The 26,508-nt window shown below is 33.2% G+C and overlaps 1 protein-coding gene across 11 annotated transcripts; it reads right to left on the reverse strand.

Moving 5' to 3' along the window:
- Window positions 1-671: 671 nt before the first annotated feature.
- LOC136413475 (uncharacterized) lies at window positions 672-24,656 on the reverse strand. Of its 11 annotated transcripts, XR_010752475.1 has the most exons (7): window positions 24,523-24,656; window positions 24,080-24,188; window positions 22,364-22,490; window positions 20,476-20,612; window positions 14,070-14,204; window positions 7,697-7,830; window positions 672-1,538 (listed from the first exon to the last, which is right to left on the reverse strand). XR_010752475.1 is itself a non-coding variant. In XM_066397057.1 (5 exons), exons 3-5 carry the CDS (start codon window positions 11,289-11,291, stop codon window positions 1,525-1,527), a joined length of 342 nt encoding a protein of 113 aa, XP_066253154.1. In that variant the 5' UTR covers window positions 11,292-11,301; window positions 11,354-11,524; window positions 11,577-12,701; the 3' UTR covers window positions 672-1,524. The 11 variants fall into 11 exon arrangements, 2 of the variants coding, with proteins under 2 accessions (XP_066253154.1, XP_066253155.1); XR_010752474.1 differs by lacking the exons at window positions 24,080-24,188; window positions 24,523-24,656 and adding an exon at window positions 22,818-22,968; XR_010752473.1 differs by lacking the exons at window positions 22,364-22,490; window positions 24,080-24,188; window positions 24,523-24,656 and adding an exon at window positions 20,931-21,116.
- Between the last annotated feature and the right edge of the window lie 1,852 nt (window positions 24,657-26,508).

Here is a 26,508-nt window from a genome sequence, read left to right on the forward strand (position 1 = left end):
CATTATCTCAATAGTTCTATCTAAATAATTACAAATCAATAGTAACACCCGTGAAAATCTAAAAAATTCAAAATCACACTGGAAATGTCCCCCTAAATCTACTACACACTTTAAGTCAAACAATAATCTCCCCTTTACATCAAAATTCAAAGTTATTCAATTTCCCAATAAACAGTCAAATCAGAAAAATACAAATTACTTTAGTTTCTCTATCTTCCCTCTATCCCCAAACTTCCACAGTGCATCCTGACCCTCACAATACAATTTAATAATCAATATATACCACCCTTTAATGTGTCACTTTTTTTTAAATATCTAAACTATCCTCTAATTATAAATAAATAAGAGTACATGTCTTTATTCACACTTTACCCATCTCTCAATATAATCCAGACCATGTATCTCTTCTTCATTCATAGAAACACCAATAATATTCATCAATAAATACTAAATATACTAAATTTACAAACTACAAGCTCTAAATCAGTCATAATACTGCGGGGAATGTTTCCAAAAATATAGACAATACCTATAAAAAGTTACTACTTTTCCCTAAAGTAAGAAAAACAGTGTAAACCCAATCCTCTCACGAATCCCAAAAGACCACTTTCCTATTCATCGGGTAACAGGTTTAGAAATAATCTCACACAAAATCCTTCAATTCTGCTTTTATTAGTTGCAGTCAGAAGAAACAACCTTCTTTTAGTTCTAAAAGCTTCTTAAATAATAATAATAATAATAAATAATATACAGTTACCAAATATACCACCACTCCAATGTATCACCTCGACAAGTACTCTTCTTTCGAGTCATCAAAAGTAATACAAAAAGAGTCACAAATTTAATAAATATAATATCCAGTTAGTAGAATACAAACAGAAATGTTATCAAAAATCAGTTAAATAATACATAAACCATAGAAAATTAGTTGTCTCAATTTTAAATTTCATCTTTTATCAAAAATAACACTTTTCATAATCATTAAATCGAAAACACACTCATTTCCTATCTAGGAACGAAAAGTTTCCTTGCACTTTTACTAAATTCATATGTTTCTCTCAAAAATTCATTAAGAAACTAGTACTCTTCAATGTACTTTCAAATCTTTCCATTTATTTATCCCTTAACCCCTTTTACAATTCAAAAGAATCCACCATTTCTTGTTACACGAGTCATGAGCAATGCTAAAGAACCACACAATATCACAAACTGTACTGCTCGAGTACCAATTACACATCTACTCGACTCTCAAATTTCTAGGAAAAAGTACAATTCACTTTTCGTTCCTCACAAAATACTCTTCTTCTCAAATCCCTCGACCTATCACTACTTCTTACTTTCATCACTTACCTACCATTGGTTCCTTCCATTTCTCCCTTTTCCTTTCTCAGTTGCTCTATGCATTTCATCTGTTTTCTCACAAAATTAATTAAGCAGCTTCAAACCTTCAATGCTTTCTTGAAGACATTGTCCCCTCGACTTCTCTTGTGGCACCCATCACAAAATGCAAGTGTTCCGAGTACTTCATCCTTCGGAATCTGAAACAATGACAATTCATTGCACCTAGTCCCATGAGACACCACATAATACACATAATAATCTTCTGAATCCATCATTTCCATCATTCCCAACACTCCTCAGTCATAATACCTACTTTCATAGCTCGGAATGTGCAAATTCTCAAACTATGCAAATCTAAAATACAAATAATCCTCAAATACTTTGAAAAGCACCATTACTTGTTCCACAAATACCTTCATCCGCACACCCTGACAAAGTACGATGGGATTATGTCCGAGGTGATGGAGCCATGGCTCGTATAACCTCAGTTCATCTTCGAGAATGTTATGTGGAATCCTTCGACCAATTCCAATTTACACCATTGGGTTACTTCTTGTCCCCAGTTTTCAAAAATTACTTCCGAGACAATCGACACACGTAATCAAAGCCCCAAGGAACGAATTGGGACAGTGTGCAATTATCACCCCACACAAGTTCTCGACAATGTCTTCAAAAGTATCAAAGTTCTGGTAAACTTCAACTTTCAAATGAGTGGACCGCGTTTTCCATAATTATTATCAATGTTTTAAACAATTACACTTCTTTTCTTAAAAAATTGCCTAAATTTTCAATCGAAATCTTCAAACTTAAAAATAGTAATAAATAAATTAATATAACCTCACTCTACTCTGTCATTCCAAATCGCATGATCGAATTGCGACTTACTTCTCATCTTCTATTTCTCTCGTGTAAATTACCACGGCTGACTGCTAATGCTAACCTAAAATTCGTCAATCGAAACCCGCCGAGAATTATACACCTACAGTAAATGTACAGTGTTGGGGAAATAACTTTGCTACTTTTCTACTTCCTATTTTAATCGTGGTTAGTTCCGGTTAGCCGTTCTAATTTTCTAATTCTAAATAATAATTCCTCAATTTACAAACGTTTCTCTTTCCTGTTCAAAAGAACTCTTCGTTCCAAATAATGTTCTCGATCGTCGGTTAAATTTGACAAAGTTATTTCCCTATACCCTGTACAATTCAAGTAGAACCTACGTCCTAATAGTCTATTTCACACAAGACTAAAGCACTAATAAATTTCTAAAATAATACAAGTTATATCTCACCCACACAGTACGTGAACTACACAAAGAATCTACTACTATAGGAAACGCAGTATAAAATACTAATCAATCATAAAATGTAGTACAAATTTGGAAAAGTAAACGAGCAAACGAGCAATTCCCTACCTCTCTTTTTCTTAACTTTCCCAGTTCTAATAAATCCTTTAGAACCGTAAAAGTACCTACTAGTAGTGCCAGTTTAATAATACCCCAATAATTTGCACACGTGGCCCACTTGTGTGCAAATTATGTGGGCCATCCTAAAAAGGCCCCTTCAGCCTACCCTCCTCTGTCCCTCTTATTCTCTATTAATGTTACATTCACAAAAATTATCCTATATACATAATATCTTAATTTAAAAATCGTTCAAATTCATCTTCCTTTCAATGCTTTCTTAAGAAGACCTTATTCGCTATATCGTTTAAATTCATCTTATCACTTTGCCCACTATACTCAAAATAAACCAATCATATTTTCCACCTTTTTTCTTATCTCTTCTCTTCTCCAATGAATACTGCACCACAGTGCTCCAATCTCTACTTCTCACTTGACTTGTCCACTGCTGGAAATGCTTTTTTCTTCCAAGTCTTTTTCCAGTTTTCCTCATCTTTCAGAATAAATCTTATCTCCCTTCACCAGTTCCGGCCCCTTCCTAAGCCTCTTTCAAATCTTCCCCTTTGCTAAATCTCCCAAGTTCTTCTTCCTTAATTCCGGTTACATCCTTTCTAAGACCTCACAATTTCGGTGAATAAATTTCGTTCACCATTTTGTCCAAGGATCCCCAAGTTATCCTTAAAAACAGACTTTTTCCAAATATCCTCCGGGAAAAATTCCTCAAATGGCTTTTCTAGGCCCTAAAGTTCCTCTACAATTTTAGGAAGCTCCTAGCTGACACATATCTAATGACTACATACTAACACTAATGAAATATAATAATGCAACTTCCCTTATTCTATCCTTACAAACTTGTTTCTCACAAGTTACCTAATACCCTTATAAATATCACTAATTTTAATTTACATGTTCCTTCTAAAAGCTCTAATTACTTCCCTCTGAAATACATGTACTTTCTTACTCTTATCCTTGAAATTCACAAGAAATAAACTTTACTTTCTTATTAACTATAAATACATAAATAACCTAGTGGCAAATTCTACTTTTCCAATATACATTCCTTCCCATTTTTCTTACATATGCTCAAGTTATCCTTCCATATAATAAATAAATTCCTATTCTTATGTTTAAATCCCTCCTCTTCTTTCGCACCCACCATTTACTTCTAATTCCTATCTTTTCCAATTTCTCTCAAATTTGGCAGTTTTACATTCTATGTGCATGTTTCTGTTACATTTTTCCACCTATATCTCCTCCCTCAAAAGAAAAATTGCCTAAAAAATCCTTTCCTATGTCCCTACCTACTTAAACTTACTATGAATACCCCTAATGTCTTAACCGAATTACTTCACCTAGCATATGCATCGACAATTTCAAATACATAATTCCTGTACCTTCACAAAAATCACCAGTACCTTTACACTATGCTTTCCTATCTGATATAAATATTCAAATCTTCTAAACAATTACAAATCATGTACCTAGTTTTTCCTATAAAAAATAATACATCCAATTTACTTTCTATTCTAAAGTACTACATCTTTATCCCTAACACTTAAATAATAATCACAATGTAATTCACAATTCCTACAATATCTACTAATTTAAAAATAATATACTTTTCCTATGTTTATATAAATAAAATCTAATCCTCAATTATTTCTAATAATACTTATAATGGTGAACATTTCACCTTACATTTCCAAATACCAATCAAACACCCTACCTACTGTACTAACTTATAAAATCACCCTTTACAGTAATATGGTGCCCCAATTAAATACTCTACTTTCTCAAATTACAATTCCACAATAATCCATAAGTTATGGTACAATTTTTCACACATTTCCTTTTAAATTAATCAAATATCTTTCTGATACATCACTAGACACTAGAAAATTCTTAATTAACTTTCAAAATTAAACTCACAAATTACTTATTAACTACAAGCAAATTCCTATTCTTCTTAACATAAGAAAGCAATCTCGTAATAATCCACTTACTTGCAATCCTCCAAATCTCACAATCTCCTTCCTTGTGAAAAAATACTTTGGCCCTTATCTTTTTCCCTTTCCTGGGCCCCAGTCAGCTTCTTCGATCATTTTCACTTTTGCTGTTCTCGTAATTTCCTACTTCTCTCTTGCCAAAGTTCCATGTATCCATCTAGTGAGCTTCCTCTTTCCTTCCCTTATAAATCTTATTCTTTTTGCTAAGAGGAAATAAATAAACCACTGTCCTTCGATAAAACTACAAAGTACTACCTTGCTATCTTTTTGCCCTTAACTTAAGTTCTTTTGAATCCGACTACTCCGGTGAAAAATCTATCTTTCCTATCCTTGAATGTGGGCAATAATCCAACTTTCGATACAAGTTTTTGGTAAAGTTCCTTGTCTATATCTCTGGCCCCTCCGTCATTGGCGATCTGTCGAGGAAATCCACTATGATCTTAATGGTTCCATCATTTTATGTCAAAACTGTGGGGCAACCCACCTTCTTTCTTCCTAATTTGTAGGTTAAATGTTCGATCCTTCCTGCTGGGTTTTCTGTTGAAGAACCTCACTACTAATCTGGTGCTCGTAAACCTAACCTAAAAGGTATTTCCTCCAGACCCTTTCTTTCTGTGTTCTGTTTTTCGATGAGCCCCTCCGTTTGCTTCCTGTAAATGTTTGCTTTTAGGTCTTTAATTTACCTCTTTCTTTGTAATATTTCCCGATCCACGGTCCCATTTCGAATTCCACTGTTCCAGTAAATATTATCCAAAATTCCGGTATTTCTTTACTTTTTCTTACTCTGTAAATTTCTGGATCCCAATCTTCTCATCTTGAATCCCGTAGATCATCGATTCTTTTATTTTTTAATAAATTAACGTCCAAAATTTTCAATCTTTATTTACTTTTTCGGAATACTCGTGACGATCCGAGAGGTTATCCCGTTCTCGTCTTTTACCGTTTTAACTTCCTTTCCGAACCCTTAAAAGATGGAGCCACGCGAAAAACCCACCGCTTCCAAAGAAACAAGTGTATAGACATTCGCGTTTTTGCCGATTCCCACCGTCTTCATCTACTCGGGATTCGAGACCAGTTAACGGCAACGACGCATGTCGCCGCCATCTTATCGGAAAGTGCCGGGAACTAAGGCATCTTTCATGCTGGCCCCATGAAAGATTCCCGCGTTCCCCCGCTTTCTAGGGGATGGCTCCGATGTGTTCTCGACGGTGTCGTTCTGCCGAATCCGAAAAACGAGGGTGAAGACCCCCAAAGAGGGGTCGGTCCAAAGTGGCCGACTCCTCGCCAGGTTACCTGGAGGCCAATCGCCTCCACGTAACTTTGCGTCGCGTCTGTCACTTTGCCGGGCCCTCTTTGGGCCCGGTGTCGTACAGTGTTGCCGGCTTGTGCAAGAAATCCTAAAATTTTAAGAAATTCTAACCCGGATCAAAATCCCCAGTTTCCTCTGCCCAGTTCCCAATTCCCCCCTTTTCTCTCAAAATAAAAAAATGTTTTTCAAACCTTCCCCAAATTCCCTGTTCCGGGAATTCATTTATCATCATATCTCAAATAGACAAAACCACCCCAGAGGTGTTTCGGGCAGTAAATGTGTTAAAAAACCACTAATAAATCGATCGTGTATCAATTATTACCGTTCCTTCATCGGTATCCTTTACTACACGTGTTTCTGTTTCGAAATTTTCATAATAATTGTCAAAAGATCTATTTAAATCGAGTAAATACAAATATTCATGACCCAATAGTAACAATTGATACATCTTCGGTTTATTAGGTGTTTTTTAACACGTTTACTGCCCGAAACACATCGGGGATGGTTTTTCCTATTTAAAATAGAATGATAAATAATTTCCCTGAGCAATTAATTTGTTAAATGTGCTATTTAACCGTGAAATTCAAAGATCAAATGAAAATTAAATCGTTCATTTTCGTTTTGGGAGAAAAGGGAGGAACTGGCAACGTCGCAAAAAAAACCGCGAATCGTCATCTAGGTTAGAATTCCTTCAATTTTAGAACTTGCAATAATAAAACACACCATGAAATACTAAATACACTGGCCCACCTTTTTGTAACAAAACGTTAATAGTACATAGGTCATTTTAATTTAAGAACGTTATGAAAATAACCTCATTGTTCTAAAATTTTCCACACCCGAAATCTTCAAAACAAAACGTTTACCAGCCTATGTTGGTTTGAAATGTTCTTACGAGTAATTATTCTATGTACTCTTAAAGTCCTGCTACAAAAAAGCAAAAGAACAAATCCAGATAAAAGCTGTATCATAAATCACAAAAACCTTAAGCAATCTTACCTGCAAAAATTATAACTGCATGCAAGCAAATTCGAGTGAAAGCTTCGATAAATATCAAACTTTAAAAACAATTCACTTTATTCTTATTCCACAAATAATAAAGGCCCTTTGGAATAATTAACATCTTAATAAACAATTTTTCTTTGATACCTTTAATAAGGAAACATCTTTTTCCCAAAACATTTAGTAACGAAGCTTCTTTACTGTTTAGACATCATTTTTCCCAAAAACCTTTCTTAACGAAACTTCTTTACTGTTTAAACATTAATTTTCCTAAAACATTTAGTAACGAAGCTTCTTTACGGTTTAAATATCATTTCTCCCCAAAACTTTTAATAAAAAGACAAAAAATTCTTTAAAAAATTAGGTATCACTTCACCTATTTAAAATCTTAGTGGTTGTTCCCACCCCTGCTAAAAAGTACTTGCAATTTAATACAAAATCCCAAAACAAACTCCCCCTTGAAAATAAAATCCACTTATTTTTGTATATTTACACTTTTCCTATAACCCCAGAAATATCAGAGGTGGTTCGTTTTCATATTAACACCCTGTTAAAATACTCTTTCCAATTCTTATCAATATTATTTTCGTCAACTGCTTAACCCTCAAATCTGGCACCATAAGAATTTTAAATTCCTACCTTTTTCTGTCGCCTTCGGGAACACTTCCTTTACTGGACACCTTGCACTTTCCCAGATCACACCATTTTTATCGCTGCATTCGAGGTAGACACACATACACACAATTTCACATCCTTTGGCTGCAGTTCTTGTCCTGGAAGGAAAAGAGAGGCTACTATAGCACATACTTTCCTCGAAGAATTTAATATTCAATATCCTTAAACACGAGAACTTTGAAATCTTTACATTTCATCTTGGCAAATCACACTACATGACCTCAGAATATAAGACTCAAAACAATTTGATCTTTATCAAAAAGCTGCTTTACTTGTTAGACAAATTCCTTCATCCACAGCTCGAATAACCTTAGTTTGTCTTCGAGAATGTAGTCATTCCTTTAATAAGTTCCTGTACCGAGCATATTTACCCACCTGACACCCCTGGGTGAGTTGCTTCTTGTTCCCAGTTTTATAAAATAACACTTTTACACCGTAAGCACACCTAATCAAAGTCTCAAAGCACGAATTTGAGCAGTGTGCAGTTATCACCCCACCGGTTCTCCGCGATGTCTTCGAAAGTATCGGAGTTCTGGTAAATTTGTACGTTCAAGTGAATGGACGACATTTTCTACAATTATTGTTCATTTGTCGAACGATTAGACTAATTTTGTTAAAAATTAGTCATACGCCTTAACGTCTTCGAAATACAAAGTAAATATGGCGACGTAACCTCTCTCCGCTCTGTCAAAAAGTTCTTTTTGACAGAAAATGGTCGAGCTACGCGATGCGTTCCTCGCGACCTACTTTTCGTCTTCCGTTTCTCTCGTGCAAACTTCGAACGTCAATTTTCGGTGCAGATGTCGGTTCTGATGGTTCCCTCGGTACGATAACTTCCGAAAATGCGCGGAAATCATCCCGTCCTCTTTCTTTTCGTTACTTCCTCGTCTCCTTGCTTATAAAAGCAATGTTGCAATTTAATATTAATTTCGTCGTCCTTCACAAGTAACTAACGATGACACCCACTTATCCTAAATGTACGGAGTGTTAGGGAAATAACTTTCCTACTTTAATTTCTCTTATTCTAAAGAAGCATCCAAATGAAACAAACTAAAAGACACATTGCCAATTCTTTAAATGTGTCTCTCTTTTTCCAAAGAAATGAGAATAGTTACGTTTACGAATCTTCTTTCTCTTTCCTATTCCGAAGTTATTTCCCCGACACGATGTATAATTAAAATAAAATGATAGTCTCTCTAACGAAAGACTACAGCACTCGTGAAAAATTCTTCAATTTAAAAATAATGTGTAAAACGCACAAATATAAAATACTTTTCCGTGTTTCTTCAAAAGCAAATATATAAAAAAAGAATAGAAACACAAACTAGCAAATTCGCCACCTGTTTTTGTCTCTACCGTCGCAACTTTCCCAGTTCTAATAAACCCTTTAGAACCGTGAAAATACCTGCTAGTGCCAGTTTAATGTTACCCCAATAATTTGCACACTTGGCCCACTTGTGTGCAAATTATGTGGAGCATCCTATTATCTCTTTTACCTTAGTTTACAATTACAAAAGTAAAAACTAATAAATATCCTACTTATCCCTAAATAGTATTCTAATTTAGAAATAATTAAGACCATTTCTTTAAAAATCCTTAAAATCTCTAATGTTCTATAATCCATCTTCCTTTTAATGTCTTCTTAAGAAGACCTCTTTCCCCTTATCGTTCAAATTCATCCTATCACTTTCCCCACTCTCCTCGAAATAAACCAATCTTGTTAGTTGTCTTTTCTCTCCTGTCTTATACAATGACTACTGCACCTTCGTACTCCAATCTCTACTTCTCGCTTCACTTGCCTAATGCTTTTTTCCTCCAAGTCTTTTTCCAGTTCTCCTCTTTCAGGAAAAAATCTTATCTCCACTGACCATTTCCCTTCCTTCCTGAACTTCTTACAAATTTTTAAAAGCACCGAATCCCTAAATCCTCTAAATTAATCATCCCAAGTTCCAGTTAGACCCCTTTTAGGACTCCACAATCTCGGTTTTTTCCCATAGTCAATTTTCCTGACTCCACAATTTCAGTCAATACATCCTGTTCACCATTTTGTCCAAGACTCCCCAAGTTATCCTGAAAAAACAGTGTTTTTCCAAAGATCTTCCAGGAAAAATTGCCAAAATAGCTTTTCTAGCTCCTCCAAAAGCTCTTCTGGAATTTTAAGAAGCTCCCAGTTCACAATCACTACTTACTAATACTAATAAAATATAATAAAGTAATAACTTCCCTTATTCTATCATTCCAAATAGGTTTTCCATAAATTATCTCTAATTTTAATGTACGTGTTCATTTGTTCCTTCTAAAAGCTCCTCTTATTTACCTCTAAAATATACATAAGTTCTTCCTCACCTCTACTGTTACAATTCAAAAGTAATAATCTTTACTTTCTTATGAACTATAAATACATAAATGACCTACTGGCAAATTCTACTTTTCTAATATACATTCTTTCTCATTCATTCCCATTTTTCTTACAAATGCTCGTATTATCCTTCCATATAATAAATAAAGTCCTATTCTTATGTTTAAATTCCTACTCTTCTTTCGCATCCACCCTTCACACCTAATTGCTATCCTATCCAGTTTCTTTGAAGTTTTACTTTCTGTTTGCATGTTTCTCGTACATTTTTCCACTCCCTCAAAAGAAAAATACCCTAAGAAATCCAGTACTATATCCCTACCTTTACTTACTATGAATACCTAATATTTTAATACAATTACTTCACTTAGCATATACATCTACAATTTCAAATTTACAATTCGAGTTTATACACATAATTTCTATATGCTCACAAAAATTATTAGTACCTTACCACTATCATTTCCTATCTTGTATAAATATTCAAATCATCTAAAAAATTAAATATCAACACTTACAAAAATGTACCTAGTTTTTTCCTATAAAAAATAATATATCCAGTTTACTTTCTATCCTTAACACTTAAATAATAATCATAATGTAATTCACAATTCCTACAATATTTACTAATTCAAAAATAATATACTTTCACTATGTGTATACAAATAAATTCTAATTTTCAATTTATAATAACACCTGTTATCTCACCTTTTAAACAAATTATGTCAAATAATACTTATAATGGTGAATTTTCCAAATATCCATGAAGCACCCTACCTCCTGTACTGACATACAAATTCAAAATAAAATTACCCTTTCCGGTAGTACGGTGCTCTAATTAAACACTCTATTTTTCCAAATATTCAATTCCAAAATAATCCATAAGTTGTGGGACAATTTTTCACACAATTCCTTTTAAATTAATCAAATTTCCTTCTGATGCATCAAAATAACTGGGAAATTCCTATTCCTCTTAAGACAAAAAGCAATCTCCTAATAATCCACTTACTTGCAATCCTCCAAATCTCGTATTTCTCCTTCCTTGTGAAAAAATACTTTGGCTGCCTTTCTTTTTCCCTTTACTCGGCCCCAGTCAGCTTTTTCGATCATTTTCACTTTTGCTCTTCTTGTAATTTCCAATTTTTGTCTTTCAAATTTCCATGTATCCAAGTAACGACTCTCTTTCCTTCCCTTATAAATCATATCCTTTTCGCTAAGAAGAAATAAATAAAGCACTATTCTTCGATAAAGCTACAAAGTACTACCTTGGTATCTTTTTGCTCTTAATCTATATTCTTTTTGGTCCTCCACTCAAAAATGTGCCTTTCCTATCGATGAATATGGACAATAATCCAACTTTCCTTACAAATTTTGGATAAACTTAAGTGTGTCTACCTCTGGCTCCTTGGTCATTGTTGATCTGTCGAGGAAATCCTCTATAATCTTAATGGTGTATCTTATTTATATCAAATCTGTGGAGCAACCCACCTTCTTTCTTCCTAAGATCTAGGATAAACTTTCGATCTAACCTCTTAGGTTTTCCTTTGAGGACCCTCACTACTAATCTCCTGCTCGTAAACCTAACCAAAAAGGTACTTGTTCCAGACCATTTCTTTCTGTGTTCTGTTTTTAATAACTCCCTCTGTTTGCTTTCTGGAAATGTATGCTTTTAGGTCCTTAATTTACCTTTTTGTTGTAATATTTTCCCATCCACGGTACCATTTCCAATTCCGTTGTTAGAGTAAATATTATCCAAAAATCCAGTATTTCTTTACTTTTTCTCACTCTGGAAATTTCTGAATCCCAATCTTCTGATCTTGAATCCCGCAGATAATCAATTTTCTTATTATTTAATAATTAACGTCCAAAATTTTACATCTTTATTTACTTTTTCGGAATACTCGTGACGATCTGAGAGGTTATCCCATTCTCGTCTTTTACCGTTTTAACTACCTTTCCGAACCCTTAAAAGATGGCGCCACGCGAAAAACCCACCGCTTCCAAAGAAACAAGCGTATAGACATTCGCGATTTTCACGACCCCCTTCGTCTTCTTCTACTCGGGATTCGAGACCAGTTAACGGCAGCGGCGCATGTCGCCGCCATCTTTTCGGAGAGCGCCGGGAACAAAGGCCTTATTCATGCTGGCCCCATGAATAATTCCCGCGTTCCCCCGCTCTCTAAGGGGATGACTCCGATATGTCGACGTTGTCGTTCTGCCGAATCCGAAAAACGAGGTTGAAGACCCCCAAAGAGGGGTCGGCCAAACTGGCCGACTCCTCGCCAAGTTACCTGGAGGCCAATCGCCTCCACGTAACTTTGCGTCGCGTCCGTCACTTTGTCCGGGCCCTCTTTGGGCCCGGTGCCGTACAGTGTTGCCGGCTTGTGCAAGAAATCCTAAAATTTTAAGAAATTCTAACCCGGATCAAAATCCCCAGTTCTCTGCAAAAATATCCCCCATTCCCCCCTTTCTCTCAAAAATTATCATTTTCACACCTTCCCCAAATTCACGGTGAAATAGCACATTCAACAAATTCCCTGTTCCGGAAATTCATTCATCATCATATCTCAAATAGACAAAACCACCCCAGGTGTTTCGGGCAGTAAATGTGTTAAAAAACCACTAATAAATCAATCATGTATCAATTATTACCGTTCCTTCATCGGTATCCTTTACTACACGTGTTTTTGTTTCCAAATTTTCATAATAATTATAAAAACAACCATTTAAATCGAATAAATGCAAATACTCATGACCTAATAGTAATAATTGATACATCTTCGGTTTCTTAGGTGTTTTTTAACACGTTTACTGCCCGAAACACCTCGGGGATGGTTTTTCCTATTTAAAATAGGATGATAATTAATTTCCCTGAGCAATCAATTTGTTAAATGTGTTATTTAACCGTGAAATTCAAAGATCAAATGAAAATTAAATAATCCATTTTCGTTTTCGGAGAAAAGGGAGGAACTGGCAACGTTGCAAAAAAAACCGCGAATCTTTATCTAGGTTAGAATTCCTTCAATTTTAGGACTTGCAATAATAAAACACACCATGAAATACTAAATACGGTGGCCCACTTTTTTGTAACAAAACGTTAATAGTACATAGGTAATTTTAATTTATGAACGTTATGAAAATAACCTCATTGTTCTAAAATTTTACACACTCGATATCTTCAAAACCAAACGTTTACGAGCCTATGTTGGTGTGAAATGTTCTTCCAAGTAATTATTCTATGTACTCTTAAAGCCCTACTACAAAAAAGCAAAAGAACAAATCGAGGTAAAAGCTGTATCATAAATCACAAAAACCTTAAGCAAACTTACCTGCAAAAATTATAACTGCATGCAAGAAAATTCAAGTGAAAGCTTCGATAAATATCAAAGTTTAAAAACAATTCACTTTATTCTTATTCGACAAATAATAAAGACCCTTTGGAATAATTAACCTCTTAATAAACAATTTTTCTTTGATACCTTTAATAAGGAAACATCCTTTTTCCCAAAACATTTAGTAACGAAGATTCTTTGAGGTTTAAACATCATTTTTCCCAAAAACCTTTCTTAACGAAACTTCTTTATGGCTTAAACTTCAATTTTCCCAAAACCTTTCCAGAAAACCAAAAAAATTAAAAAAAAACCTTTCAAATAAGGTATCACTCAATCTTGCTACCTATTTACAATTTCCAATTTTATTCTTACTGGTTCTTTCCCTTCGTACTAGAAAGTACTTGCAATTTAATAAAAAAACACCAAAAGAATGTCCCCCTTCAAAATAAAATCCCCTTATTTTTGTATATTTACACTTTTTCTATAATCCCAGAAATATCAAATGTGATTCGTTCTCAAATTAACTCACTGTTTTAATACTCTTTCGATTCGTTTTGAATATAAATTGTTTCTTTGATAACAATTATATTCTTCCTTTGCATAGTAACACTCCCTCAAATCTAGCAGCATAAAAATTTTAAATTCCTACCTTTTTCTGTCGCCGTCAGCTATACTTCCACCAGCAAACAGCTTCCACTTTCGGAGATGGCACGATCATTTCACTGCATTTAGGACGAACACAGACACACACACTATTTCACATCCTTTGGCTGCAGTTCTTGTCCTGGAAAGAAAAGAGAGGCAGCTATAGTACATAGGTTTCCACGAAGAATATAATATTCAATACCATTACTTAAATACCAGAACGTTGGAATCTTTGCAACTCACATTAAATAACCCCAGAGTACAAGTACCGATTAACTCAAAACAATCACATCTTTATCAAAAAGTTGCTTTACATTTTAGACAAATTACCACACGGTTATGTTCAACATAATATAACCACAGCTCTTATAACCTTAGTTTACCTTCGAGAAGTCAATCGATCGTTTAATAAGTTCGTGCACTAAGCATATCTACCCACCTTGGCCCCCGCACATCACACCTCTGGGTTGCTTCTTGTTCCCAGTTTTATAAAATAACACTTTTACACCGTAAGTACACGTAATCAAAGTCTCAAAGCACGAATTTGGGCAGTGACCAATTATCACCACAGAAATTTCGACACTGTCTTCAAAAGTATCAAAGTTCTGGTAAACTTGTACGTTCAAGTGAATGGACGACATTTTCGACAATTATTGTTCATTCTTTAAACAATTCGACCTCTTTTCTTAAAAAATTGCTTAAATGTTTAATCGAAATCTTCAAAGTTAAAAGTAGTAATAAATAAAGCAATATAACCTCACTCTCCCCTGTCGTTCAAATTCGTACGATCCCGCTGCGACCTACTTTTCATCTTCTATTTCTCTCGTGTAAAATTCCACAGCTGACTCTACTAATGATTCAACTTCGAATGGCCATTTTAAATGACTCAGTTTAATAGTTCCCTTCTTTACGACGACGTCCAAAAATTAAATCTCCTCAAATATCACGGTAATTTCCCTATTAGCTTTACTTTCTCATTAAATACAAAAGCAACGTTACGTTTCTAGCTTCGTCAATCCCAACTCGCCGGGGATTACACGCACCCGCCGTAAATATAACATACAGTGTTAGGGAAATAACTTTGCTACCTTCGTACTTCCCATTCTAATCCTGGTTAGTTCGGGTTAGCCTTTCTAATTTTCTAATTCTAAATAAAAATTCGTCAATTTACAAACGTTTCTCTTTCCTGTTCAAAAAAACTTTACGTTTCAAATAATGTTCTCGATCGTCGGTTAAATTTGACAAAGTTATTTCCCTATACCCTGTATAATTAAAATAGAACATACGTCCTACTTTTCTATCTCACAAAAGGCTAAAACACTAATAAAATTCCGAAATAATACAAATTATATCTCACCAGCACAGTGTGTAGACTACATAAAGAATCTACTACTGTAGGAAACAAAGTATAAAATATTAATCAATCATAAAATGTAGTAAAAACACGAAAAAGCAGACTAGCAAATTCCCAGTTCTAATAAATCCTTTAGAACCGTGATAGTACCTGTTGGTGCCAGTTTAATGTTATCCCAATAATTTGCACACTTGGCCCACTTGTGTGTAAATTATGTGGAGCATCCTATTATCTTAAAAAGGCTACGTCAACCTACCCTCCTCTGTCCCTCTTATTATCTCTTTTGCGTTAGTTTACAATTACAAAAGTTAAAAACTAATAAATATCCTACTTATACGTAAACAACACTATAAAAAATTATCATACATAATGTTAATTTAGAAACAATTAAAATAATTTCTTTAAAAATCTTTCAAATCTATAACGTTCTATAATCCATCTTCCTTTTAATATTTTTTAAAGAAAACCTCATTTGCCATATCGTCCAAATTCATCCCTTTATTTTACACACCATTCCACTTGTTCAAACCCTCCTCAAAATAAACCAATCTTGTTTTCCACCTTCTCTCTTATATCTTTTCCAATGAATACTGTACCCCCGTGCAATCTCTACTTCTCACTTGACTTGTCCAATGCTTTTTCTTCCAAGTCTTTTTTCAGCCCTTCCTGAGCTGCTTAAAAATTTCCAAAAACACCAAATCGCTAAACCTTCCAAATTCGTCGTCCCTAATTCCACTTAGACCTCACAATTTCGGTTTTTTCCTGTAATTACTTTTCCTAACTTCACGGTTCCAGTGAATAAATCTCGTTCACCATTTTGTACAAGAATCCCCAAGTTATCCTGAAAAAACGGTGTTTTTCCAAAGATCTTCCGAGAAAAATCGCCCGAATGGCTTTTCTAAGCCCTAAAGTTCCTCTACAATTTTAGGAAGCTCCTAGTTGGCAATGACTACATACTAACACTAATAAAATATAATAATGTAACTTTCCTTATTCTATCCTTCCAAACAAGTTTTCCATAAGTTACCTAATACCTTCATTAATATCGTTAATTTTAATATGCATGCTCATTTGTTCCTTCTGAAATAAATGTTCTTTCTTAGTCTTATTCTCGAAATCCAGGAGGAATAATCTTTGCTGTTAACAAATAATCTACTAACAAATTTCTCCATTCTTTTATGCAGCTATTTGCCTTCCCTCCCGTTCTTCTTACATGTCTATATTATCCCTCCATATAATAAATAAAGTCCTATTTTAGTAGTTAAATCTCTCCTCTTCTTTAAAGTTTTACATTCTATATGCATGTTTCTCGTACATTTTTCCATCTACCTCTCCTCCGTATCTTTTATCCACTCCCTCAAAAGAAAAATACCCTGAGAAATCCTGTACTATATCCCTACCTTTACTTACTATGAATACCTAATATTTTCACAGAATTACTTCACATAGCATATACATCTACAATTTCAAATTTACAATTCTATTTTATGCACGTAATTCCTATATTGTGACAAAAATCATTAGTACCTTTACACCATTTCTTCTTACCTTATATAAATATTAAAATCTTCTAAAAAATTAAATATCAATACTTACAGAAATCTATCTAATTTTTCTCCTTAAAAAATAATATACACAGTTAATTTTCTATCTTAAATTACTACATCCTCCTTACCTATAACACTTAAATAATAATCACAATTTAATTTCCTACAATATCTACTAATGTAACAATATATTTTCACCATTTCTACATAAATCAATTTTAATCTTCAATGTGTAATAACTTCTGTTGTCTCTTACCTTTTAAATAAATTATTTCCAATAAGACAAATAATACTTATAATGGTGAATTTTCCAAATATCCATAAAACACCCTACCTACTATACTCACATACAAATTCAAAATAAAATTACCCTTTCCGGTAGTACGGTGCTCCAATTAAATACTCTATTTTCTCAAATATTCAATTCCAAAATAATCCATAAGTTATGGAACAATTTTTCACACAATTCCTTTTAAATTAATCAAATGTCCTTCTGATGCATCAAAATAACTAAGAAATTCCTATTCCTCTTAAGACAAAAAGCATTCTCCTAATAATCCACTTACTTGCAATCCTCCAAATCTCTATATCTCCTTCCTGATGAAAAAATACTTTGGCTGCCTTTCTTTTTCCCTTTACTCGGCCCCAGTCAGCTTATTCGATCATTTTCACTTTTGCTGTTCTTGTAATTTCCTATTTTTGTCTTTCAAAATTCCATGTATCCAAGTAACCACCCTCTTTCCTTCCCTTATAAATCATATCCTTTTCGCTAAGAAGAAATAAATAAAGCACTATTCTTCGATAAAGCTACAATGTACTACCTTGGTATCTTTTTGCTCTTAACCTAGATTCTTTTCGGTCCTCCACTCAAAAATGTGTCTTTCCTATCGATGAATACGAGCAATAATCCAACTTTCCTTACAAATTTTGGATAAAGTTAAGTGTGTCTACCTCTGGCTCCTTGGTCATTGTTGATCTGTCGAGGAAATCCTCTATAATCTTAATGGTTTAATCTTATTTATATCAAATCTGAGGAGCAACCGACCTTCTTTCTTCCTAATGTGTAGGTTAAACGTTCGGTCCATCCTTTTAGGTTTTCTCTTTAAAATCCTCACTACTAATCTCGTGCTTGTAAACCTAACCAAAAAGGTACTTGTTCCAGACCCACTCTTTCTGTGTTCCCTTTTTTAATACGTCCCTCCGTTTGCTTCCTAGAAATGTATGCTCTTAGATCCTTAATTTACCTCTTTGTTATAATATTTCTCCATCCACGGTACCATTTCAAATTCCACTGTTAGAGTAAATTTTATGGAAAAATCCAGTATTTCTTTACTTTCTTCTTACTTTGTAAATTTGTGGATCGCAATCTTCTAATCTTGAATCCAGTAGATAATCAATTCTTTTATTTTTTAATAATTAACTTCCAAAATTTTACATCTTCATTTACTTTTTCCAGACACTCTTGACAATCCACGAGGTTATCTCATTCTCGTCTTTTACAATTTTAACTTCCTTTTCCGACAACTAAAAGATGGAGCCACGCGAAAACCCTACCGCTTCCAGAAAATTAAGTGTATAGACATTCGCGCTTTTGACGATTCCCATCGTCTTCATCTACTCGGGATTCGAGACCAGTTAACGGCAGCGGCGCATGTCGCCGCCATCTTTTCGGAGAGCGCCGGGAACAAAGGCCTTATTCATGCTGGCCCCATGAATAATTCCCGCGTTCCCCCGCTCTCTAAGGGGATGACTCCGATATGTCGACGTTGTCGTTCTGCCGAATCCGAAAAACGAGGTTGAAGACCCCCAAAGAGGGGTCGGCCAAACTGGCCGACTCCTCGCCAAGTTACCTGGAGGCCAATCGCCTCCACGTAACTTTGCGTCGCGTCCGTCACTTTGTCCGGGCCCTCTTTGGGCCCGGTGCCGTACAGTGTTGCCGGCTTGTGCAAGAAATCCTAAAATTTTAAGAAATTCTAACCCGGATCAAAATCCCCAGTTCTCTGCAAAAATATCCCCCATTCCCCCCTTTCTCTCAAAAATTATCATTTTCACACCTTCCCCAAATTCACGGTGAAATAGCACATTCAACAAATTCCCTGTTCCGGAAATTCATTCATCATCATATCTCAAATAGACAAAACCACCCCAGGTGTTTCGGGCAGTAAATGTGTTAAAAAACCACTAATAAATCAATCATGTATCAATTATTACCGTTCCTTCATCGGTATCCTTTACTACACGTGTTTTTGTTTCCAAATTTTCATAATAATTATTAAAACAACCATTTAAATCGAATAAATGCAAATACTCATGACCCAATAGTAATAATTGATACATCATCGGTTTCTTAGGTGTTTTTTAACACGTTTACTGCCCGAAATACCTCGGGGATGGTTTTTCCTATTTAAAATAGGATGATAAATAATTTCCCTGAGCAATTAATTTGTTAAATGTGCTATTTCACCGTGAAATTCAAAGATCAAATGAAAATTATATCATCCATTTTCGTTTTCGGAGAAAAGGGAGGAACTGGCAACGTCGCAAAAAAAACCGCGAATCTTCATCTAGGTTAGAACTCCTTCAATTTTAGAACTTGCAATAATAAAACACACCATGAAATACTAAATACGGTGGCCCACCTTTTTGTAACAAAACTTTAATAGTACATAGGTAATTTTAATTTAAAAACGTTATGAAAATAACCTCATTGTTCTAAAATTTTCCACACTCGATGTCTTCAAAACAAAACGTTTACGAGCCTATGTTGGTATGAAATGTTCTTCCAAGTAATTATTCTATGCACTCTTAAAGTCCTGCTACAAAAAAGCAAAAGAACAAATCGAGGTAAAAGCTGTATGATAAATCACAAAAACCTTAAGCAAACTTACCTGCAAAAATTATAACTACTTGCAAGCAAATTCAAGTAAAAGCTTCGATAAATACCAAAGTTTAAAAACAATTCACTTTATTCTTATTCAACAAATAATAAAGGCCCTTTAGAATAATTGATATCTTAATAAACAATTTTTCTTCCATACCATTAATGACAAAACATCATATTTTCCCAAAACATTTAGTAATGAAGTTTCTTTACAGTTTAAACATCATTTTTCCCAAAACATTTAATAATGAAACTTCCTTACGGCTTGAACATAATTTTTTCCCAAAACCTTTCAATAAAACGAAAAAAAATAAATAAAAAAATTAGATATCACTCAACCTATTTAAAATCTTAGTGATTGTTCCCATCCCTACAAGAAAGTATTTGCAATTTAATACCAAACCCCAAAAGAAAGTCCCTCTTGGAAATAAAATCCTCTTATTTTTGTATATTAACACCTTTTCTATAATCCCAGAAATATCAAGTGGTTCGTTTCCAAATTAATACACTGTTGTAATACTCGTTCAATTCTTTTCGATATAAATTACTTCTTTGATAACAATTATTTTCTTTCGTTGCATAGTAACTCTCCTTCAAATCTAACACCATAAAAATTTTAAATTCCTACCTTTTTCTGTCGCCATCAGCAATACTTCCACCAGCAAACAGTTTCCACTTTCTGAGATGACACAATCATTTCACTGCATTCCGAGTGGACACACACACGCACACACAATTTCACATCCTTTTGCTGCGGTTCTTGTCCTGAAAAGAAAAGAGAGGCAACTATAGTACATACGTTTTACACGAAGAATATAATATTCAATAGCTTTAGTTAAACACAAGAATATTGGGATCTCACCAATCTTGCAACTCGACACTAGACAACCTCAAATTACAAGTACAAGTTGAATCATAACAGTATGATCTTTATCAAAAAGCTGCTTTAAGGCGGTACCCAAAATAAGTTTTCCTTGCGTTAGAAAAAAGTCAAATTTATCTAATCTGCGAATACTACAATAGTTATTGAAAGTTGACAATTACTAAAAACTCCTTTGACAATGAGTTTCTTCTCTTTCTTACCTCTTAATTTCTAATTCCACGGATATTCTATGGATCGACTAAGATGACACCACTTTTATTGTTGTGCTTTTCAATTTTAAATTCCACATTTTCTTTTCAAACGCACGCTTTTAAGTTAATTTGTTAATTTCCACATTTCGATATAAATAAACAAACGAAAAACTCTTACAACACAATTATTTAAAAAATGTCATCATTGTCATGCACGATGTACAGAAAATTACCACAAACAAGAAATCTACAAGTTTACACGAAGAAGAAATCTGCAAAAACACACGAAAAAGAAATCTGCAAAACCACACAAAGAAGAAACTTGCAACGCAGACTCCCAGATGGCGCCACACAGAAAAATCTCTCTTCTTTCGCATCCACCATTTAATCCTAATTGGTCCTGCTATGAATACCCATTGTTTAAACACGATTATTTCACATAACGTATGCATCAAGCAATTCCAAATTTACAATTCTATTTTATACACATAACTCCTGTATCGTGATAAAAATCATTATTACCTTAACATCACTATGTGTTCTTATCTTATATACATATTAAAATCATCTAAAAAATTAAATATGAATACTTACCGAATCTCCTTAAAAATAATATATAGTTTATTTTCTATCTTAAATTACTACATATTCCTGATCCATAACACTCAAATAATAATTACGACAAAACGTTAATATTTCATAGGTAAATTTATTTTAAGAAAGTTATGAAAAATAATTAAAATTTCTTCTAAAATTTTCCACACCCGATATTTTTAAAACAAAAGGTTTATGAACCTATATTGGTATGAAACGTTCTTAAAAGTAATTATTCTATTCACTTTTAAGGTCTTACTATAAAAAAGGAAAAAAACAAATTAAAAGTGACGTCCATATGATAATTCACAACAAAGCTTAAGTAAACTTACCACTGCATGCAAGCAAATTCAAGTGTAAGCTTCTAGAAATATCAAAGTGTAAAAACAATTCACTTTATTCTTATTTGACAAATAATAAACGCCCTTTAGAATAATTAACATCTTAATAACTAATTTTTCTTCGATACCATTAATAATGAAGCTTCTTTACGCTTTAAACATTATTTTTCCTAAAAAAACCTTTCAAATTAGGTATCACTCAACTTTGCTACCCATTTTAAATCTTAGTGGTTTTTTTCACCCCTACTAAAAAGTACTTCCAATTTAATAAAAAAATCCCAAAGAAAAACATCCCTCTTGAAAATAAAATCCACTTATTTTTGTATGTTAACACATTTTCTATAATCCCAGAAATATCAAAAGTGGGGCGTTTTCAAATTAACTCACTGCTGTAATATTCATTGGATTAATTTTGAATATAAATTTTTTCTTTGATAACAATTATTTTCATCCATTGCATGGTGACTCTCATTCACATCTAACACTATAAAAATTTTAAATTCCTACCTTTTTCTGTCGCTGTCAAGAATACTTCCACTAGCAGGCAACTTGCACTTTCCTAGATATGGTACAATCTTTTTCGCTGCATTCATTGTAGAACCACAATTTCATATCTTTGGCTGCAGTCCTCGTCCTGAAAAGAAGAGACAGGCAGCTATAGTACGTATCTTTCTACGAAGAATGTAATATTCAAAATATCATTAATTAAACACAAAAGTATTGGAATCCCACTAATCTTGCAACTCACAGGAGATAACCTCCAATGACAAGTACAACTTGAGGCAAAACAATTATCTTTATGAAAAAACTTCTTTAGGACGGTACCAAAATTAAGTTTTGATTGCATTAGAAAAAAGGGATATTTATTAATAGTTTGTATGGTCTGTAAGTATTAGAATAGGTATTGGAAATGGAGAATTATTGAAAACTCCTTCGGCAATGGGTTTCTTTTCTTTCTTACCTCCTAGTTCCTAATTCCACAGATATTCTATCGATCGACTAAGATGACAGCACTTTTGTTTTTTTCTTTTCAAGTTTAAATTCCACATTTTCCGTTCAAACGCACACTTTTAAGTTAATTTTCACATTTCAATTAATATGAACAAACGAAAAACTCTCACAGCACAATTACTGAAAAATGTCATTATTGTTATGCACGATGAACAGAAAATTCCTATAAACAAGAAATCTACAAATGCACACGAAACAGAAATCTGTAAAAGCACACAAAAAAGAAATCTACAAGTATACACAAAGAAAAAATTTATAACCCATGCTCCCAGATGGCGCCACGCCTAAAAAATTCTTTCGCATCCACCATTTAATCCAAATTGATCCCGCTATGAATACCTTATGTCTTGACACAATTATTTCACATAACATATGCGTCAACAATTCCAAATTTACAATTCTATGATATACACATAACTCCTGTATCGTCACAAAAATCGTTAGTACCTTTACATTATGTATTCTTATATACATATTAAAATCATCTAAAAACTTAAATATCAATACGTACAGAAATATATCTAGTTTTTTCCCTTAAAAAATAATATATCACAGGTATCTTCAAAACGACGCATTTACTGACCTATATTATTTTATAATTATTCTATTCAAGGTTAAAGTTCTACTACAAAAAATTAAAAGAACAAATGAACGTGAAATCTGTGTAATAATTCACGTTAAGTCATAACTGAACGTACTTGGAAGAATTACAGCTGCGTGTAAGGAAATTTAAGTAAAGGCTTCTATAAATATTAAAGTTTAAAAGCGATTAACTTTATCCTTATTTAACAAATAATAAACGCTATTTAGAATAATTAAGATCTTAATAAACAATTTTTTTCCAATACAATTGATAATAAAGCTTGTTTATACTTTGGACGTGATTTTTTAAAAATCTCTCAATGAAAGAAAAGATATTTTTGGAAAGGTAAATAAAACACCTTTCAGATGGGGTATAATTCAAACTCCATTAGTGGATGCATGCAATTTATTAAAGAACCCTAAAAGAATATTCCCCTTGAAAATAAAATCGACGTGTTTTGGTATATTTACGTATTTTCTGTAATCGCTAAAGGTTCGTTTTCAAATTGATATACTGTATTGTAATAGTGGTTCAATTCATTTTATATATAAATTGTTTATTCGATAACAAGTTTTTTCAGTTGCATAACTTTAACTGAAGTCTAGCACTGAAAAAATTCAAATTTTTACCTTTTTACATCAACGTCAGGAATGCCTCCACTATCGAGGCTGGTAGAATCTTTTTCGCCGCGTTCTGATTGGAACGACAATTTCATATCTTTTGGCTGCAGTTTTTGTGCTAAAAAGAAGACAGGCAGCTATAGTACGTACCATTCCACGAAGAATGTAATATTTGATATCATTAATTATACACAAGAGTATTGGAATCTCATCAATCTTGCAACTCACACTGGATAATTTCAAATTACAAGTCTAAGATGACTCTAAGATGATTAAAAATAATGTGATCATTTATGAAAATCTGCTTTACGACGGTACCAAAAATAAGTTTTGATTGCGTTAGAAAAGAGAAATTTACTACTAGTTTGTATGGTCTGTAAGCATTAGAATGGGTATTGGAAATAGAGAATTATTGAAAACTTCTTCAACAATGGGTTTCTTTTCTTTCTTACCTTCTAGTTCTTAGTTGTATAGATATTCTATCGATCTACTGATATAACGACCTTGTTGTTTTCTTCTCAATTTTAAATAACATAATATTTTCATTTCAAACGTAAAATTTTAAATTAATTTCCACACTTCAATTAATGTAAATAAACAAACGAAGAACTCTCATAGTCCAAAATGTCATTATTGTCATTCATGATGTACGCAAAATTACCACAAAGAAGAAATCTGCAAGTGCTTACTACCAAGATTCCCAGATGACGCCACATATAAAAGAAAAATAAATAATTCAATGGAAATTTCCATCATTTAATTCAATGATAAAGCGTATATATATTAAATTCAATTGCAAGTACGAAATTTTCATAACTCGATGCTCAATGCTCCCCCTAAAATAAAACCTCAAAATTACCAATGGTAATACGCCCACGAGAATATCTTATGTTCCTAATAGATGAATAAATTAAATAAAATAACGTCTTGCTCGTTACTAAACCATGATTATTAAAGAATTAATTTGTAATCGTAATAATTATTAATAAAGAAAATGAATAATGTACTAAATTGCAATTTTGTTTGTGCCCTTCCACAAATAAAATTTTAGTACTTCCAAATAACACTCTTTAATATCAGTTACGTGTACAGAATGATAAAAAGAAACTAACAAGGACCCAACAAATACATTTCTTGTTTCAAAGATAAATCCATCGAAAACAAAGTCGGAACTTTTTCAAAAAAAATATTCATTTAGAATTTCCTACTTCACGTTGGTAATTAATATGTATAACAAAATAAAAGTCACTATCAATTTTAACATATTGTATATGATCTAACAAATTTAATTTTCTTATAAACAATAGCCATAAATGTCGTGTCACAACAATATAGGAACAAGCCTCTACTAAAATATCCACAATTCGCAATTTCTATTAATAACGCACGACATTCTTTACACTTTTAAAAAATCTTAAAACTTCTAGAGTTGTCTCCAGAATAATTAAAATTGGCAAATGATTTCGGCTCAAACCAGAGGTGAACACAGTTGATGCTTGAAAAGCAAAAAAAATTTAAATCTTGGACTTATGTTAACCTTGAATACCACCATTGAGATAGTGTAACCAGTGTAAAGGCATTTGTTTCCAACTGTCATTTTCGGCACCAAAAAATCTCAAAAATTAAAACCCAAAATGATGCTGTATTTCGGATACTTTAAAGAATATTAACAGCTTGCACTATTGGGTAGTAGAACGTTTTTCACCTCATCGGGTTTAAACGATAATTTCACATCTTTTGGCTTTGGTTTTTTTGATAAAAAGGAAGACAGCTATGGTACGTATCATTAATTATGTACGAGGGTATTAATATCCCATCAATCTTGAAAATCAGATCGGATAACTTCAAAGTACAAATGAGTGGTAAATAGAAACTCACCGAAAATAACGTTGTCGTTTGTGAAAGGACTGCTTTCCAATAATATCAAAGATCAGTTTTGATTGGGTCAGAAGGAAAGAAAATTTATTACTATAGTTTGTATACTTTGTGAGTACTGGAGTAGGTATAGGAAGTAAAGAACAATTTGAAAACCCCTTTAGGAATGAGTTTTTTTGTTACCTACTAATTTCTGGATATATAGATATTCTATTAATCGGGGTATGGTGGTATCACTGGGATGGTATCATTTTTATTTTATACTTCTTAGTTTTACGTAACATGATATTTCTATTTCCAACATGAAATTTTAAGTAAATTTTCCAATAATAATTAATGAAAACAAATATAAAACTAATAGTCCTATTACTGACGTATATCATTATTGTCATACACTAAAAATCGGTAAGAAGAAATCTATAGATGCTCGATAAGCTTGTTTACAAATGGCGCAATAAATAAACAATCAATAACTCTGTGGAATTTTACATTGATTCTTTAACAACAAAATATATTAACGATAAATAAATACATTACACTTCTAATTTCAAAGAGAAATTCGC

This window comes from Euwallacea similis, chromosome 14 (assembly GCF_039881205.1).
Source record: "Euwallacea similis isolate ESF13 chromosome 14, ESF131.1, whole genome shotgun sequence".
Lineage (NCBI taxonomy): Eukaryota > Metazoa > Arthropoda > Insecta > Coleoptera > Curculionidae > Euwallacea > Euwallacea similis.

What these genes read in the sequence shown, in the direction of transcription:
- LOC136413475 (XM_066397057.1), bottom strand. Translation starts at nt 11,291, where the DNA reads ATGATTTATAAGGGAAGGAAAGAGAGTCGTTACTTGGATACATGGAAA. An exon ending in CGAGATTTGGAGGATTGCAA is followed by an intron (nt 7,831 to 11,097) that starts GTAAGTGGATTA and finishes TTTTCCTTCCAG; the next exon opens with GACAAGAACTGCAGCCAAAG.